General features: G+C 52.5%; 1 protein-coding gene across 1 annotated transcript in view; it reads left to right on the plus strand.

The window, feature by feature from the left end:
• The window catches only part of SLC37A1 (solute carrier family 37 member 1), a 273,159-nt gene that overhangs the window by 184,289 nt on the left and 70,571 nt on the right, over nt 1-18,299 (plus strand). The window contains exons 7-12 of the mRNA XM_078656374.1: nt 97-173; nt 6,614-6,780; nt 10,607-10,644; nt 11,496-11,579; nt 13,739-13,870; nt 16,392-16,482. Coding sequence (XP_078512500.1) covers nt 97-173; nt 6,614-6,780; nt 10,607-10,644; nt 11,496-11,579; nt 13,739-13,870; nt 16,392-16,482 — 589 coding nt within the window. The remainder of the gene's footprint in view (nt 1-96; nt 174-6,613; nt 6,781-10,606; nt 10,645-11,495; nt 11,580-13,738; nt 13,871-16,391; nt 16,483-18,299) is intronic.

Consider the following 18,299-nt stretch of genomic DNA (forward strand, 5'->3'; position numbering starts at 1 on the left):
GTTCTGTGCCCGGGTCTCTGCACTGCAGGGGGGCTCCGGGTGCCCTGGGGTTGTGTTGTGTTACCTGCTTTCTCACAACTCTTCTTTTTCTTGCAGATTGTGAACGGCCTGGTGCAGACCACGGGGTGGCCCAGCGTCATCGCCTGCATTGGAAACTGGTTCGGGAAAGGAAGGTGAGGGGGAGGGGGGTGCACACTCACACTGGGGGGTCTTCCCTCAGATTGAAACTGCACAGGACTGAGTCATGGCTGCTCTGTTCCCAAGGATCCCCACACACTCACACCTTCTGTCTCTGTCCTATCTGGTGTACCTGCTCTCTGCCCCCACAGATCAATAAAATCACTCCCTGCCTCTGTCTGTCCCTGTCTCCCGCAGCTGCTCTCTGCCTCCACAGATCACCAGTGTGCCTGTTACCCCCTCCCTGCCTCTGTCTGTCCCTGTCTGCAGCAGCTGCTCTCTGCCTCCAGAGATCACCTGTTACTCCCTGCCTCTGTCTGTCCCTGTCGGCTGAAGCTGCTCTCTGCCCCACACATCACCAGTGTGAGTGTTACCCCCTCCCTGCCTCTGTCTATCCCTGTCAGCTGCAACTGCTCTCTGCCTCCACAGATCACCAGTGTGCCTGTTACCCCCTCCCTGCCTCTGTCTGTCCCTGTCTCCCGCACCTACTCTGCCTCCACACAATCACCAGTGTGCGTGTTACCCCCTCCCTGCCTCTGTCTATCCCTGTCAGATGCCACCGCTCTCTGCCTCCACACAATCACCAGTGTGCCTGTCACCCCCTCCCTGCCTTTGTCTGTCCCTGTCTGCAGCAGCTGCTCTCTGCCTCCAGAGATCTTCAGTGTGCCTGTCCCCCACTCACTGCCTCTGTCTGTCCCTGTCAGCTGAAGCTGCGCTCTGCCCCACACTTCACCTCCCTACCTCTGTCTGTCCCTGTCTGCAGCAGCTACTCTCTGCCCCACAAATCACCAGTGTGCGTGTTACCCCCTCCCTGCCTCTGTCTATCCCTGTCAGCTGCAACTGCTCTCTGCCTCCACAGAGCACCAGTGTGCCTGTTACCCCCTCCCTGCCTCTGTCTGTCTCTGTCTGCAACAGCTGCTCTCTGCCTCCACAGATCACCAGTGTGCCTGCAACACCCTGCCTCTTTCTGTCCTTCTGTTAGCCATCTCGGCTCTCTGTCCCCACAGAGCCTCAGTGTCAGTTTCTTACTCCTGTCACTGTCCCAATGTCTTCCATCCCTGCTCTCTGTCCCCACAGAGCCTCAGTGTCTCTGTCCCTCTGTCCTCCATGGCTGCTCTCTGTCCCCAGAGAGCCTCAGTGTCAATGTCCCTCTGTCATCCATGGCTGCTCTCTGTCCCTCTGTCCTCCATGGCTGCTCTCTGTCCCCAGAGAGCCTCAGTGTCAATGTCCCTCTGTCATCCATGGCTGCTCTCTGTCCCCACAGAGCCTCAGTGCCTCTGTCCCTCTGTCCTCCATGGCTGCTCTCTGTCCCCACAGAGCCTCAGTGTCCCTCCCACTGTCCCTCTGTCATCCATGGCTGCTCTCTGTCCCCACAGAGCCTCTGTCCCTCTGTCCCTCTGTCATCCATGGCTGCTCTCTGTCCCCACAGAGCCTCTGTGCCTCTGTCCCTCTGTCATCCATGGCTGCTCTCTGTCCCCACAGAGCCTCAGTGCCTCTGTCCCTCTGTCCTCCATGGCTGCTCTCTGTCCCCACAGAGCCTCAGTGTCTCTGTCCCTCTGTCAGCCATGGCTGCTCTCTGTCACCACAGAGCCTCAGTGTCCATCCCACTGTCCCTCTGTCATCCATGGCTGCTCTCTGTCCCCACAGAGCCTCAGTGTCCATCCCACTGTCCCTCTGTCATCCATGGCTGCTCTCTGTCCCCACAGAGCCTCGGTGTCTCTGTCCCTCTGTCATCCATGGCTGCTCTCTGTCCCCACAGAGCCTCAGTGTCTCTGTCCCTCTGTCATCCATGGCTACTCTCTGTCCCCACAGAGCCTCAGTGTCCCTCCCTCTGTCATCCATGGCTGCTCTCTGTCCCCACAGAGCCTCAGTATCAGTTTGTTTCCCTCCCTCTGTCCCTCTGTCATCCATGGCTGCTCTCTGTCCCCACAGAGCCTCAGGGTCTCTGTCCCTCTGTCATCCATGGCTGCTCTCTGTCCCCACAGAGCCTCAGTGTCTCTGTCCCTCTGTCATCCATGGCTGCTCTCTGTCCCTACAGAGCCTCAGTGTCTCTGTCCCTCTGTCAGCCATGGCTGCTCTCTGTCCCCACAGAGCCTCAGTGTCTCCGTCACTGTCCCTCTGTCATCCATGGCTGCTCTCTGTCCTCTGTCAGTGTCTCTGTCCCTCTGTCCTCCATGGCTGCTCTCTGTCCCCACAGAGCCTCGGTGCCTCTGTCCCTCTGTCACCCATCGCTGCTCTCTGTCCCCACAGAGCCTCAGTGCCTCTGTCCCTCTGTCCTCCATGGCTGCTCTCTGTCCCCACAGAGCCTCAGTGCCTCTGTCCCTCTGTCATCCATGGCTGCTCTCTGTCCCCCACAGAGCCTCAGTGTCTCTGTCCCTCTGTCATCCATGGCTGCTCTCTGTCCCCACAGAGCCTCAGTGTCCCTCCATCTGTCCCTCTGTCATCCATGGCTGCTCTCTGTCCCCACAGAGCCTCAGTGCCTCTGTCCCTCTGTCCTCCATGGCTGCTCTCTGTCCCCACAGAGCCTCGGTGCCTCTGTCTGTCCCTCTGTCATCCATGGCTGCTCTCTGTCCCCACAGAGCCTCAGTGCCTCTGTCCCTCTGTCCTCCATGGCTGCTCTCTGTCCCCACAGAGCCTCAGTGCCTCTGTCCCTCTGTCATCCATGGCTGCTCTCTGTCCCCACAGAGCCTCAGTGTCTCTGTCCCTCTGTCATCCATGGCTGCTCTCTGTCCCCACAGAGCCTCAGTGTCTCTGTCCCTCTGTCATCCATGGCTGCTCTCTGTCCCCACAGAGCCTCAGTGTCTCTGTCCCTCTGTCAGCCATGGCTGCTCTCTGTCCCCACAGAGCCTCAGTGCCTCTGTCCCTCTGTCCTCCACGGCTGCTCTCTGTCCCCACAGAGCCTCAGTGTCCCTCCCTCTGTCCCTCTGTCATCCATGGCTGCTCTCTTTCCCCACAGAGCCTCAGTGTCTCTGTCCCTCTGTCATCCATGGCTGCTCTCTGTCCCCACAGAGCCTCAGTGTCTCTGTCCCTCTGTTATCCATGGCTGCTCACTGTCCCCACAGAGCCTCTGTGTGTCTGTCCCTCTGTCATCCATTGCTGCTCTCTGTCCCCACAGAGCCTCAGTGTCTCTGTCCCTCTGTCAGCCATGGCTACTCTCTGTCCCCACAGAGCCTCTGTGTGTCTGTCCCTCTGTCATTCATGGCTGCTCTCTGTCCCCACAGAGCCTCAGTGTCACTGTCCCTCTGTCATCCATGGCTGCTCTCTGTCCCCACAGAGCCTCAGTGTCCCTGTCCCTCTGTCATCCATGGCTGCTCTCTGTCCCCACAGAGCCTCAGTGTCACTGTCCCTCTGTCATTCATGGCTGCTCTCTGTCCCCACAGAGCCTCAGTGTCCCTGTCCCTCTGTCATCCATGGCTGCTCTCTGTCCCCACAGAGCCTCGGTGTCTCTGTCCCTCTGTCATCCATGGCTGCTCTCTGTCCCCCACAGATCACCAGTGTGTCTGTCCCTCTGTCATCCATGGCTGCTCTCTGTCCCCACAGAGCCTCGGTGTCTCTGTCCCCCTGTCATCCATGGCTGCTCTCTGTCCCCACAGAGCCTCAGTGCCTCTGTCCCTCTGTCCTCCATGGCTGCTCTCTGTCCCCACAGAGCCTCAGTGTCACTGTCCCCCTGTCAGCCATGGCTGCTCTCTGTCCCCACAGAGCCTCAGTGTCCCTCCCTCTGTCAGCCATGGCTGCTCTCTGTCCCCACAGAGCCTCGGTGTCTCTGTCCCTCTGTCATCCATGGCTGCTCTCTGTCCCCACAGAGCCTCAGTGTCTCTGTCCCTCTGTCATCCATGGCTGCTCTCTTTCCCCACAGAGCCTCAGTGCCTCTGTCCCTCTGTCATCCATGGCTGCTCTCTGTCCCCGCAGAGCCTCAGTGCCTCTGTCCCTCTGTCATCCATGGCTGCTCTCTGTCCCCACAGAGCCTCGGTGTCTCTGTCCCTCTGTCCTCCATGGCTGCTCTCTGTCCCCACAGAGCCTCAGTGTCACTGTCCCTCTGTCATCCATGGCTGCTCTCTGTCCCCACAGAGCCTCAGTGTCTCTGTCCCTCTGTCATCCATGGCTGCTCTCTGTCCCCGCAGAGCCTCAGTGCCTCTGTCCCTCTGTCATCCATGGCTGCTCTCTGTCCCTACAGAGCCTCAGCATCTCTGTCCCTCTGTCATCCATGGCTGCTCTCTGTCCCCACAGAGCCTCAGTGTCACTGTCCCTCTGTCATCCATGGCTGCTCTCTGTCCCCACAGAGCCTCAGTGTCTCTGTCCCTGTCATCCATGGCTGCTCTCTGTCCCCACAGAGCCTCCGTGTCTCTGTCCCTCTGTCATCCATGGCTGCTCTCTGTCCGCACAGAGCCTCAGTGCCTCTGTCCCTCTGTCATCCATGGCTGCTCTCTGTCCCCACAGAGCCTCAGTGCCTCTGTCCCTCTGTCATCCATGGCTGCTCTCTGTCACCACAGAGCCTCAGTGTCACTGTCCCTCTGTCATCCATGGCTGCTCTCTGTCCCCACAGAGCCTCAGTGTCTCTGTCCCTGTCATCCATGGCTGCTCTCTGTCCCCACAGAGCCTCCGTGTCTCTGTCCCTCTGTCATTCATGGCTGCTCTCTGTCCCCACAGAGCCTCAGTGCCTCTGTCCCCACAGAGCCTCAGTGCCTCTGTCCCTCTGTCATTCATGGCTGCTCTCTGTCCCCACAGAGCCTCAGTGTCTCTGTCCCTCTGTCATTCATGGCTGCTCTCTGTCCCCACAGAGCCTCAGTGCCTCTGTCCCTCTGTCCTCCATGGCTGCTCTCTGTCCCCACAGAGCCTCAGTGTCACTGTCCCCCTGTCAGCCATGGCTGCTCTCTGTCCCCACAGAGCCTCAGTGTCTCTGTCCCTGTCATCCATGGCTGCTCTCTGTCCCCACAGAGCCTCAGTGTCACTGTCCCTCTGTCATCCATGGCTGCTCTCTGTCCCCACAGAGCCTCAGTGTCTCTGTCCCTCTGTCAGCCATGGCTGCTCTCTGTCCCCATAGATCCTCAGTGTCACTGTCCCTCTGTCCTCCATGGCTGCTCTCTGTCCCCACAGAGCCTCCGTGTCTCTGTCCCTCTGTCATCCATGGCTGCTCTCTGTCCCCACAGAGCCTCAGTGCCTCTGTCCCTCTGTCATCCATGGCTGTTCTCTGTCCCCACAGAGCCTCAGTGCCTCTGTCCCTCTGTCCTCCATGGCTGCTCTCTGTCCCCACAGAGCCTCCGTGTCTCTGTCCCTCTGTCAGCCATGGCTGCTCTCTGTCCCCACAGAGCCTCAGTGCCTCTGTCCCTCTGTCCTCCATGGCTGCTCTCTGTCCCCACAGAGTCTCAGTGTCTCTGTCCCTCTGTCATCCATGGCTGCTCTCTGTCCCCACAGAGCCTCGGTGTCACTGTCCCTCTGTCATCCATGGTTGCTCTCTGTCCCCACAGAGCCTCAGTGTCTCTGTCCCTCTGTCATCCATGGCTGCTCTCTGTCCCCACAGAGCCTCAGTGTCCCTCCCTCTGTCCCTCTGTCATCCATGGCTGCTCTCTGTCCCCACAGAGCCTCAGTGTCACTGTCCCTCTGTCATCCATGGCTGCTCTCTGTCCCCACAGAGCCTCAGTGTCTCTGTCCCTGTCAGTCATGGCTGCTCTCTGTCCCCACAGAGCCTCAGTGTCTCTGTCCCTCTGTCATCCATCTCTGCTCTCTGTCCCCACAGAGCCTCAGTGCCTATGTCCCTGTCATCCATGGCTGCTCTCTGTCCCCGCAGAGCCTCAGTGTCTCTGTCCCTCTGTCATCCATGGCTGCTCTCTGTCCCCACAGAGCCTCAGTGCCTCTGTCCCTCTGTCATCCATGGCTGCTCTCTGTCCCCACAGAGCCTCAGTGTCACTGTCCCTCTGTTATCCATGGGTGCTCTCTGTCCCCACAGATCCTCAGTGTCACTGTCCCTCTGTCATCCATGGGTGCTCTCTGTCCCCACAGATCCTCAGTGTCACTGTCCCTCTGTCCTCCATGGCTGCTCTCTGTCCCCACAGAGCCTCAGTGCCTCTGTCATCCATGGCTGCTCTCTGTCCCCACAGAGCCTGAGTGTCACTGTCCCTCTGTCATCCAGGGCTGCTATCTGTCCCCACAGAGCCTCAGTGTCACTGTCCCTCTGTCATCCATGGGTGCTCTCTGTCCCCACAGAGCCTCAGTATCAGTTAGTTTCTCTGTCTCTGTCTCTCTGTCATCCATGGCTGCTCTCTGTCCCCACAGAGCCTCAGTGTCACTGTCCCTCTGTCATCCATGGGTGCTCTCTGTCCCCACAGAGCCTCAGTATCAGTTAGTTTCTCTGTCTCTGTCCCTCTGTCATCCATGGCTGCTCTCTGTCCCCCACATGCTCCCAGCTTGAACCTCACCCTTCCTCTTGTCTCTCACACAGGAGGGGACTCATCATGGGGATCTGGAACTCACACACCTCTGTGGGGAACATCCTGGGCTCCCTGATCGCCGGGCACTGGGTGTCCACCTGCTGGGGCCTGTCCTTCGTGGTCCCGGGGGTCATCATCGCCGTGATGGGCCTGGTCTGCTTCCTCTTCCTCATCGAACGTAAGTACTCCCCCCCCCAAGACCCCCCTCTCTCCCCCCCTCCCCACCCTGGTGCTCTCACTCCAGCTGTTCTTGTCTGGGGATGCTGTTATCAACCCAGAGGGACATTTGTGGCTGATGCTCTGGTTTGACTTTATATGGCAACTATAGGGCTTTGTAAACACCACTCACATGACAACAGCATTCACCAGCCAAGCCAGAGTCATTGCCACCCCTATCAGAAACACCTTGAAACAGCTGCAATGGAGAGGGGGCTGCTGACCTGAGAACCACTGTTCAACATCTGTGCAGGAGGCAATGCTACATCAAGGAGAAATGATGTGCACAGCTGTACCAGAGGCAATGCTACTCACATAAGAACCACTGTTCAACATCTGCTTAGGAGGCCATGCTACCCCCGTGAGAAATGATGTGCACAGCTGTACCAGAGGCAATGCTACTCACATAAGAACCACTGTTCAACATCTGCATAGGAGGCCATGCTACCCCCATGAGAAATGATGTGCACAGCTGTACCAGAGGCATATCTACTCACATAAGAACCACTGTTCAACATCTGTGGAGGAGGCAATGCTACCCCATGAGAAATGATGTGCACAGCTGTACTAGAGGCATTGCTACTCACATAAGAACCACTGTTCAACATCTGTGTTGGAGGCAATGGTACCCCCATGAGAAATGATGTGCACAGCTCACCAGAGGCAATGCTACTCACATAAGAACCACTGTTTAACATCTGTGGAGGAAGCAATGCAACCCCAGGAGAAATGATGTGCACAGCTGTACCAGAGGCAATGCTACTCACATAAACACCACTGTTCAACATCTTCGGAGGCAATGCAACCCCAGGAGAAATGATGTGCACAGCTGTACCAGAGGCAATGCTACTCACATATGAACCACTGTTCAACATCTGTGGAGGAAGCAATGTTACCTCCAGGAGAAATGATGTCAAAACTGTACCAGAGGCAATGCTACTCACATAAGAACCACTGTTCAACATCTGTGGAGGCAATGCAACCCCAGGAGAAATGATGTGCACAGCTGCACCAGAGGCAGTGATACTCACATAAGAACCACTGTTCAACATCTGTGGAGGAAGCAATGCAACCCCAGGAGAAATGATGTGCACAGCTGTACCAGAGGCAATGCTACTCACATAAGAACCACTGTTCAACATCTGTGGAGGAAGCAATGCAACCCCAGGAGAAATTATGTGCACAGCTGTACCTGAGGCAATGCTACTCACATAAGAACCACTGTTCAACATCTGTGTAGGAGGCAATGCAACCCCAGGAGAAATTATGTCAAAGCTGTACCAGAGGCAATGCTACTCACATAAGAACCACTGTTCAACATCTGTGGAGGCAATGCAACCCCGGAGAAATGATGTGCACAGCTGTACCAGAGGCAGTGATACTCACATAAGGTCCACTGTTCAACATCTGTGGAGGCAATGCTACCCCAGGAGAAATGATCTCAAAGCTGTACCTGAGGCAATGCTACTCACATAAGAACCACTGTTCAACATCTGTGGAAGAGGCAATGTTACCTCCAGGAGAAATGATGTCAAAGCTGTACCAGAGGCAATGCTACTCACATAAGAACCACTGTTCAACATCTGTGGAGGAAGCAATGCAACCCCAGGAGAAATGATATGCACAGCTGTACCAGAGGCAGTGATACTCACATAAGAACCACTGTTCAACATCTGTGGAGGAAGCAATGCAACCCCAGGAGAAATGATGTGCACAGCTGTACCTGAGGCAATGCAACTCACATAAGAACCACTGTTCAACATCTGTGTAGGAGGCAATGTTACCCCCATGAGAAATGATCTCAACGCTGTACCAGAGGCAGTACTACTCACATAAGAACCACTGTTCAACATCTGTGCAGGAGGCAATGCAACCGCAGGAGAAATTATGTCAAAGCTGTACCTGAGGCAATGCTACTCACATAAGAACCACTGTTCAACATCTGTGTAGGAGGCAATGCAACCCCAGGAGAAATGATGTCAAAGCTGTACCAGAGGCAATGCTACTCACATAAGAACCACTGTTCAACATCTGTGGAGGCAAAGCTATCCCCATGAGAAATGACCTCAAAGCTGTACGAGAGGCAGTGCTACTAATATTAGAAACACTATCCAACATCTGTGTGTGAGGTCATACTACCCCATGAGAAATGTTGTGCACAGCTGTACCAGAGGCAAATCTACTCACTTTAGAACCACTGTTCAACATCTGTGTAGGAGGCAATGTTACCTCCAGGTTAAATGATCTCAAAGCCGTACCAGAGGCAATGCTACTAATATTAGAAACACTATTCAACATCTGTGGAGGCAATGCTACCCCCATGAGAAATGATGTGCACAGCTGCACCAGAGGAAATGCTACTCACATAAGAACCACTGTTCAACATCTGTGTAGGAGGCAATGCTACCCTGGTCCTGGTGTTGACAGCTCCTGCAACTGGGCCCAGAGTGTCCTGGAAGTGAGACCTGCCTGCGTCTCGCCCCGGGTATTCTGTATGTGGGGGGCTCCTGTGCCAGGTTGCACAGTGTGCTGTGCGTTAGTACTCACCCTGGCCTGGCACAGTGTTGTGATTAACTCTTTGCCTGAGCCTAGAGTGGCCTGGAGGTTTGTAGGCCCTTCATTCTGGGTCCAGAGTGTCCCTGATGTGAGAAATGCCTCTATCCCAGCCCAAGGTGCCCTGTCTGTGGGCACCACCCATGTCTGGATCCAGGGACTGCTGGGTGTGAGTACTCTCTCATGCCTGGCTAGAATCATGTGAGTAAGCCTGTGTTTGAGTCTAGCGGGATCTGGACATGTGTAGCTCCCCTGTCTGGATCCACAATGTCTTGAATGAGGGAGGCCCCTGTGTCTCGGCCCGAGGTGACCTGAGCGTGTCTACCCTCTTTGTCTGGGCCCAGTGTCCTGGACTCCTGGGTATGGGTAGCACTGATGCCTGGGAGTGTGTGGTGTGTTCTGATGAAGTGCTGTGTCTAGCATGTCTTTGGTATGGGTGGCCCAGTGTCTCTCTGTGTCTAGTGTGTCCTGAATGTGGGGCTGCTTTGGTGTGTGGGTGCTCTCAGATGTGGGCAGCCCTTGTGTCTCCGCCCAGTATCTCCTGTATATGGGCAGCCTCTGTGTCTCAGTCCATTCCTCGTGTTCTGAATGTAGGTGGTGTCTGTGTCCAGTCTCAGAGCATCTTGGATGGTGCCAGCCCCTCTCTCCGGATCCCTTCAGTGTGTTCCTAATGTAGGTGCCATACGTCTGTAGCGTCAGACTGTGTTGGATACATACGGTCCCTAGGTCTGAGCCTAGCTTTGCCATGCTGTGGCAGTGCCAGGCTGTGTGTTTACCAGGCTGTGGTGTGCCAAGCTGTGAAGGCATCAATTGGGTGGGGGCGGGCGGCAGGCTTTGGTGGTGCCATGCAGTGGAGGTGCCATGCTGTGGGGGTGCCAGGCAGTGGAGGTGTCACTCTGGGTGGGTGCCAGGCTGTGGTGGCACCAGGTGGGGGATGCCAGGCTGTAGAGGTGCCAGGCAGGGGGAGTACCATGCATTGGGGTGCCATGTAGTGGGAGTGCCATGCTGCAGGGAGCCAGGCAGTGGGGGTGTCACTCTGGGTGGGTGCCAGGCTGTGGGGCTGCCAGGCTGTGAGGCTGCCAGGCTGTGGGGCTGCCAGGCTGTGGGGCTGCCAGGCTGTGATGGCACCAGGCGGGGGGTTGCCAGGCAGGGGGTTGCCTGGTCGTGTACTGAATGTTTTCTACTGAACATCATTTTAAGAGTCCCCCTTCTCATTGAAGCTGTTTCTCTCTTAGATCCAAGGGATATAAAATGCTCCTTCCACGCTCATTGTGTAAGTTCATTTTGTGCTTCATCATCTCTCTGTCTTCTTCTCTATGTTGAATCTGCCCCCTCTTTCTCTCTCTCTTGCTGTCACTCATCTCTCTGTGAATTATTTACCTAACTCTCTCTTTCTTTTTTATCACTTTATTGTTCTATTTCTCCTTTGCTCTCTTCTTTTTCTTTCTTTCTCTTTGCTACTCAATCTCTCTGCACCTCTGTGTCCTCCTTTGTCTGTTCCTTTTTTTCTTATCCTATCTCTCACCCCTGAATTATTTTTTCTCTGTGGTCCTGCATCAATCATCTTATTTCTCTCTCTCTACTTGGTCTCCTTCTATCCCCCACATATCTTACCTGTTAGTTCTCTTCTCTCTTTACCTTTATATCATCTCTCTGTCCATTCTTTCCCTTTTGCGTTTCTGTCCTTTGCCCATCCCTCTGTCTTTGCACGTTTGTCTATCCTCGTTTACATGATTTGTTCTCTCTCTGTCATTCTTTGTCTCTGCTGATCCTCTCCCCGTGTCTGTCTTTCTTGCTCCATCTTTTCTCTCCATTGCCTCTCCATCTAGTTATCCTCTTCCTTTGCTTTCTCTTTCTCCTTCTCTCTTTTCTCTCTCTTGTCTGTCCATCTGGTGATTCTCTTCTTTCAACCCTCTCATTTTCCATCTCTTTCTCTGACCATTTGTTCATCTTTGATACTCCTTTCTTTCTCTTGCTCCTTGTCCATATGTTGATACTCTTCTCTCTCACCTTGTTTCACCTTCTGTATTCTCACTTGTTGTCGGGTTTCAAATCAGTTCTTTTCTTTGCCAAGCCAGTCCCTGCTTCTTTATTTACCTGTACTCCAAACAATTGCTTTTCTAGAACCCAAAAAGATACCCGAGCAGTGTGAATGGTTTCAAAATCAAGAACCATCTCTTGAACCCCACGGAGACTGGAAAGGCGCAGGTAATTAAAGCAACATATATCTTCCACCCACCTCTGCTGTGTCCTTCGGAGCTATCCTTCCAATCAGATTAGTTTCTGGTGTCCGATTGGGTGGTTAATGAGGTGGTGTTTGGGTGGTGGTACTGTTGGTACTGGTGGGTTTTGAGATCAGAATTTAGCTTGCATGGTCTTTGGGCGGTGCCACCAGTGAGTGGCCACCCATCCATGGGTGGGTGGCAGATTACTGTGGTTGAACGACTGTGGTGGTGGTACGGTTAGGTTTAAAGACTGGTTTAGTCATAAGAGAATGTTTGGGTGGTGGTGCTGATGCGCCCTATCAATGGGTGAGTAGATGTTGTTCTAGGGTGGTGCTAGCACACATGTAAGGATTAGTTGCAGGTTAAGGTAGCCTTTGGGTGTATATACGGATATCTGGATGCTGTTTACGGAATAATGCTGTTTGGTTGATGGTACTTGTGGATTTTTAAATTGCCTCTGGCAGTACAGTCTTGAAGCTGTGTTACTAGCTAGTCTCATTAACAGACTTGGACAGGGTGGGCTAGGGTGCTTGGGGCTTGGGATTGGTTGGGTGGTAGCTGGGTTCCTGAGTGTGGTATTGAGTCTTTGGTGTGGGTTGTCATGTGGTTGTTGGTGCTAGTGTTTCTCAAGACCTGTTGTGTGATGATAGAGTACGGGCACATGGTATTAGTATGTCTCACTAATGAGTGTGTGTCGCTGGATGACACAAGAGTGTTGATGGTTTGAGTCGGTCCCAAGTTTGGTTGCATGATCAGGGAGTCTTTGTGGCATTGAACACTGGAGTGGGTGTGCCGCAGGATGGTTATTGATAGGTGGTACTGGTGGGGCACAGGTGTGATTGTATGGGGAGGAAGTCTTTGTATCTTTGGAGCAGTTGTGCAATGGTATGGTTATTAGTTGATGGTACTGGTAGGCCTTACAATGGGTTGTGTGACCATGGAGTATTTTGGCTGAGTAGCTGATATCTGGATTTGTTTATACAGTAGGGTGGTTATTGGTTGGAGGTCCTGCCATGCACCGGGTTTGCGTGTGTGTTAATAGAGTCTTTGAGAGTGGCATTGAATGGCTGGATTGGGTGTGCAGCTGATGGTTACTGGTTGGTAATAATGGTGTGTCTCTGATTTACTTGTGTGTTAAGCGAGTCTTTGGGGGTGGCACTGGATGGCTGGATTGGGTGTGCAGCTGATGGTTACTGGTTGGTGGAAATGGTGGTTCTCTGATTTGCTTGTGGGTTAGAGTAGTATTTGGATCTCTGGAGCAGCTGTGTAGCAGGATGCGTATTGGTTGTGGTACTGGTAGGTCTCATGTTTGGCTGTGTCTTTGGTGTGGCTTTGGTCTCTGGAGCAGATGTGCGGCGGGAGGCTTATTTGTTGGAAATACTGATGGGTCTCAGGTTTCGCTGCATGTTAAGCGAGTCCTTGGTACTCTGGCAAGGGTGTGCAGCAGTATGGTGGTGATGGTGGTCTGAGGTTTGGCTGTCTCTTAAGGGAAGCTTTAGATCACTGGAGCAGGTGTGCAGCTAGAGGCTTATTGGTTGGCAATAGTTGTCCGTCTCAGGTTTTGTTGTATAGTAAGAGTCTTTGTATCTCTGAAGCGATATTGCAGCAGTACGGTTATTGGTTGGTGGTGATGGTGGGTTCCAGGATTGGTTGCATGGTAAGGGAGTCTTTGGATGTCTTGAGATGGTGTGTGGCAGTATGGTTATTGGTTATTGGTACTAGTAGGTCTCTGGTTTGTTTGTGTAGCAGTAGAATCTTTGGGTATCTGGAGCCGTCGTGTAGCAGGATGCTTTCTGGTTTGTGGTTCTGGTGGGTCTCAAGTTTGTGTAGAAAGGGAGTCGTTGGCTCTCTGGAGTAGGTGTGTGACAGAGTGGCTATTGATTGGTGATACGGGTGGGCCTCAGGTTTGGTTGAGGGCAGTAGAATCTTTGGGTTGCTGTAGCGGGTCTACAGCAGGAGGGTTATTGGCTGGGTATTGGTCGCACTGGTAGGTAACAGGTCTGTTTTTGTGATGACAGAGTCTTATCCCTGGAGCAGTTGTGTGTCATGAATGGCCGGCCGATGGTTAGCAGTGCCAGTGGGTCTCGGGTTTGGACGTTCCAGTAAGGTCTGATAATTCTCTCTCTTTTGGTGCGTTTGTAGGACCCAGAAACTCAAAGTCTTTTGCCGAGCAAAGAGAATGGAACAATTCCCAACAACCACATTGTGGTGATTCACGGAGAGGCATCGGCAGGCATGTCAGCGATCAGCTTTGTGGGAGCCCTGCGGATACCGGTGAGTCCGCTTGAATCTGCTGCAGTTCGTGTCATGCTTGTGAGCACACGTACCCCGTATTGTTGAGAAGGTCTGTCAGTCAATGTGTCCTGAGTCATCCCTCTTCTGTCCCAGCCTATATGCTCTTTGCACTAAGTTTGCCGTATAGTGGGAGGACCTTGATTCTGTGTCCGGCACCATGCAGCACTCACATGCCTGTAGTATACCTCAGGTTCAACATTTTCTGTAGTGAGAGCTACTTCTGATCAGTGAAAATCTGGGTGGATCGGTGGCGGACTCCAGCAAGGACGAAGGCTTTGTGGATGACTGCAGGACGATTTATTATGATCGGCCTACTGATGTTCAGTGCCCACATCTTCGTCTAAAGGGGTATATATAATATTATATCCATTGGACCTTCGAATTTAATACAGATTCATATGATCTATAAATACTTTTCTACTACGAGGCAACACTGATCCAAATGATTCTACATCACCCACATTTTATAGCTTTCGAGACCTAACAAAAGACTCGACCAAATTATACAACAAGCCTTTACAAAGACTTCCGACACTTGGAAAGGCACCTTATAGACTCCTAATGTGGATTATAGACTGAAAAGCACTACTTTTGAGTAAACAAGCCCTGAAGAAGTCCCAGTGGGACGAAACGCGTCGCCTGTACGGTGTTAATGATTGAAAATAAAGACTTTTTGAAAAAAACAAGAAAAACATCACCTTTCCGCGATTCATTAGTAATACTGTGTCTTGAAGAAAATTGTGGGGCACCTTTGCGGTTGTTTCTCAGGGAAAATCATTGTGAGCTACCGAAGGCCAAGCAACTCACGCACTGTTACCAGACAACCCCACGCAGCTCCATTGAATTTAAGCCTAATGTCCATAGAGCCAGATACTGTGATTTGAATAAAAAATTTTGGATGTATGACGGTACAACGCGTACCGTTTCAACGCGTGCCTTTACAACGCGTCTTTAACAACGCAAATCATTACAACGACTTGCGTTGTTGGGCGCGGATAGTGAATAGTATAATTTACTATTCTAACACCAGTCCCCATGGATAGTAGGGAAGGTGTTGGAATAGTAAATATACTATTCTTTATCCTTTAGCGCCCCCCAGCACAAGTCGTGGTTACGACTTGTGTTGTAAAGGACGCGTCGTAAAAGCACTTCGGGGGTAACATCCGCGTTGAAAAGGATGTTCCCCCAAATTTTTGACTAGTGGCGCTATGACAGGGCTGCCATGTGTGTCAGTGGGATTGTGGTCTTTGGGGAGTATGAGCGTGTGTGTATGAATGGGATGTATGTGCGTGGGTGACTGAGAGCCTGTGTCCTATGTACTTGTGGCACAGAACATGCCTTTGCACTGTTATATGTAGAACACAAAAATACAGCCAGTTTCTTTTGGGGGGGGGAGAAATTTAAAGAACTGAATTTTTTTTATAATATGTAATATTTTTCTGCACTTTAAATTTCTCCCACTTAAAGTAATGGCTGTATTTTTCAGTTAGAAGTATAGCACCATATCCATCAGCCACTGGGAGCAAGATGCCTGCTGTGTTTTGGAATGGGAGAACATTAAACTGATGATTTAACTTTATATTCATATGGATCTCGAAAAACTCATCATTTAAATTTAATCCCATTTCCAAGTGTCATGTTTACAAACAACAAGCATCTTTCTCCCAGTAGCCTGTAGAAATGGTGCCATTTTACAACTGAAAAATACAGCAATTGGTTTAAATCGGGTGAATTCAAAGTGAAAAACAAGCTTCCTAAAACATTGTCATAATTGACCTAATTAAAAGTGCAGAAAAACATTGAAACTTAATGTTTCATAGAAATATTCTTTTTCACTCTATATTTCAACCACTTAGAACAAAAGTACTATATTTTTAAGTTATAAATATGGCAACGCGTCTACTGGGAGCAAGATGGCCACTGTTTGTAAATGTGACACTTTGCAATTGGAGAAAATTAAAATGAAGAGTTATCTTAATCATTAAGGTAACTTTTTATTTTAATTGTCTCCCATGTAAAAGCTTTCAGAAACATCATTTTGTTCTAACCTCCAATATTGAGTCAACAAGGACTTTTATTTAAGAATTAAATACCTCAGTGGTCAGTTCATCACCTCTGTGCCCTGGGTCATCAATCTGACCCCAGCACTGGGCATTATCATGTTCTGCTATCTGCAGTCTGGAGAGAATAATGTAGAATAAACACAGCTTTCCCTTATTGAAAATGTGACCCTGTGCTTACTTAAAAACCAACTCAAGGCTGGGAGCTACTCTGAAGGAGTCTGTGAGCTACTCGTAGCTCGCGATCGACTGGTTGGAGACACCGTATGTGCCATGTGGGGGTGTATGACTTACACGTGTGGGAGTGGTATGTATAACTGCTGCAGTGGTTGAGTTTTGATTGGCTGGCACAGTATACCTGTATGTTTTTCCAGACCTGTCAGTGACGGTGCTGCTCCTGTTTGTTGCTTGCCTCTAACCCGCTTCCTTGTCTCTTGTAGGGAGTCATCGAGTTCTCACTCTGTTTGCTGTTTGCAAAGCTCGTCAGCTACACCTTCCTCTTCTGGCTGCCGCTCTACATCACCAGCGTAGGTGAGTGCTGGACCAGGCTCTGAGAGCATCTGTTGACGCCTTGCGTAGGTGAGTGCTGGTCTCAGCTCTGAGAGCATCTGTCGAAGCCTTGCGTAGGTGAGTGCTGGTCTCAACTCTGAGAGCATCTGTCGAAGCCTTGCGTAGGTGAGTGCTGGTCTCAGCTCTGAGAGCATCTGTTGACGCCTTGCGTAGGTGAGTGCTGGTCCAGGCTCTGAGAGCATCTGTTGACGCCTTGCGTAGGTGATTGCTGGTCCAGGCTCTGAGAGCATCTGTCGATGCCTTGCGTAGATGAGTGCTGGTCCTGGCTCTGAGAGCATCTGTTGACGCCTTGCGTAGGTGAGTGCTGGCCCAGGCTCTGAGAGCATCTGTTGACGCCTTGCGTAGGTGAGTGCTGGTCCTGGCTCTGAGAGCATCTGTTGACGCCTTGCGTAGGTGGGTGCTGGCCCAGGCTCTGAGAGCATCTGTTGCGCCTTGCGTAGGTGAGTGCTGGTCCAGGCTCTCATCTGTCGACGCCTTGCGTAGGTGATTGCTGGTCCAGGCTCTGAGAGCATCTGTCGATGCCTTGCGTAGGTGAGTGCTGGTCCTGGCTCTGAGAGCATCTGTCGAAGCCTTGAGTAGGTGAGTGCTGGTCTCAGCTCTGAGAGCATCTGTCGATGCCTTGCGTAGGTGAGTGCTGGTCCTGGCTCTGAGAGCATCTGTCGAAGCCTTGAGTAGGTAAGTGCTGGTCTCAGCTCTGAGAGCATCTGTCGACGCCTTACAGAGGTGAGTGCTGGTCCAGGCTCTGAGAGCATCTGTCGATGCCTTGCGTAGGTGAGTGCTGGACCAGGCTCTCAGAGCATCTGTCGATGCCTTGCGTAGGTGAGTGCTGGTCCAGGCTCTCAGAGGATCTGTTGACGCCTTGCGTAGGTGAGTGCTGGACCAGGCTCTGAGAGCATCTGTTGACGCCTTGCGTAGGTGAGTGCTGGTCCAGGCTCTGAGAGCATCTGTCGACGCCTTGCGTAGGTGAGTGCTGGTCCAGACTCTGAGAGCATCTGTTGACGCCTTGCGTAGGTGAGTGCTGGTCCAGACTCTGAGAGCATCTGTTGACGCCTTGCGTAGGTGAGTGCTGGTCCAGACTCTGAGAGCATCTGTTGACGCCTTGCGTAGGTGAGTGCTGGTCCTGGCTCTGAGAGCATCTGTTGACGCCTTGCGTAAGTGAGTGCTGGTCCAGACTCTGAGACCATCTGTTGACGCCTTGCATAGGTGAGTGCTGGTCCAGGCTCTAAGAGCATCTGTTGACGCCTTGCGTAGGTGAGTGCTGGTCTCAGCTCTGAGAGCATCTGTTGATGCCTTTCGTAGGTGAGTGCTGGTCCAGGCTCTAAGAGCATCTGTTGATGCCTTTCGTAGGTGAGTGCCGGTCCAGGCTCTGAGGGCATCTGTTGACGCCTTGCATAGGTGAGTGCTGGTCCAGGCTCTAAGAGCATCTGTTGACGCCTTGCGTAGGTGAGTGCTGGTCTCAGCTCTGAGAGCATCTGTTGACGCCTTTCGTAGGTGAGTGCTGGTCCAGGCTCTAAGAGCATCTGTTGATGCCTTTCGTAGGTGAGTGCCGGTCCAGGCTCTGAGGGCATCTGTTGACGCCTTGCGTAGGTGAGTGCTGGTCCAGGCTCTGAGAGCATCTGTTGGAGCCTTGCGTAGGTGAGTGCTGGTCCAGGCTCTGAGAGCATCTGTCGAAGCCTTGCAAAGGTGAGTGCTGGTCTAGGCTCTGAGAGCATCTGTTGACGCCTTGCGTAGGTGAGTGCTGGTCCAGGCTCTGAGAGCATCTGTCGACGCCTTGCGTA

The sequence above is a fragment of the Lissotriton helveticus genome, chromosome 8, assembly GCF_964261635.1.
Source record: "Lissotriton helveticus chromosome 8, aLisHel1.1, whole genome shotgun sequence".
Lineage (NCBI taxonomy): Eukaryota > Metazoa > Chordata > Amphibia > Caudata > Salamandridae > Lissotriton > Lissotriton helveticus.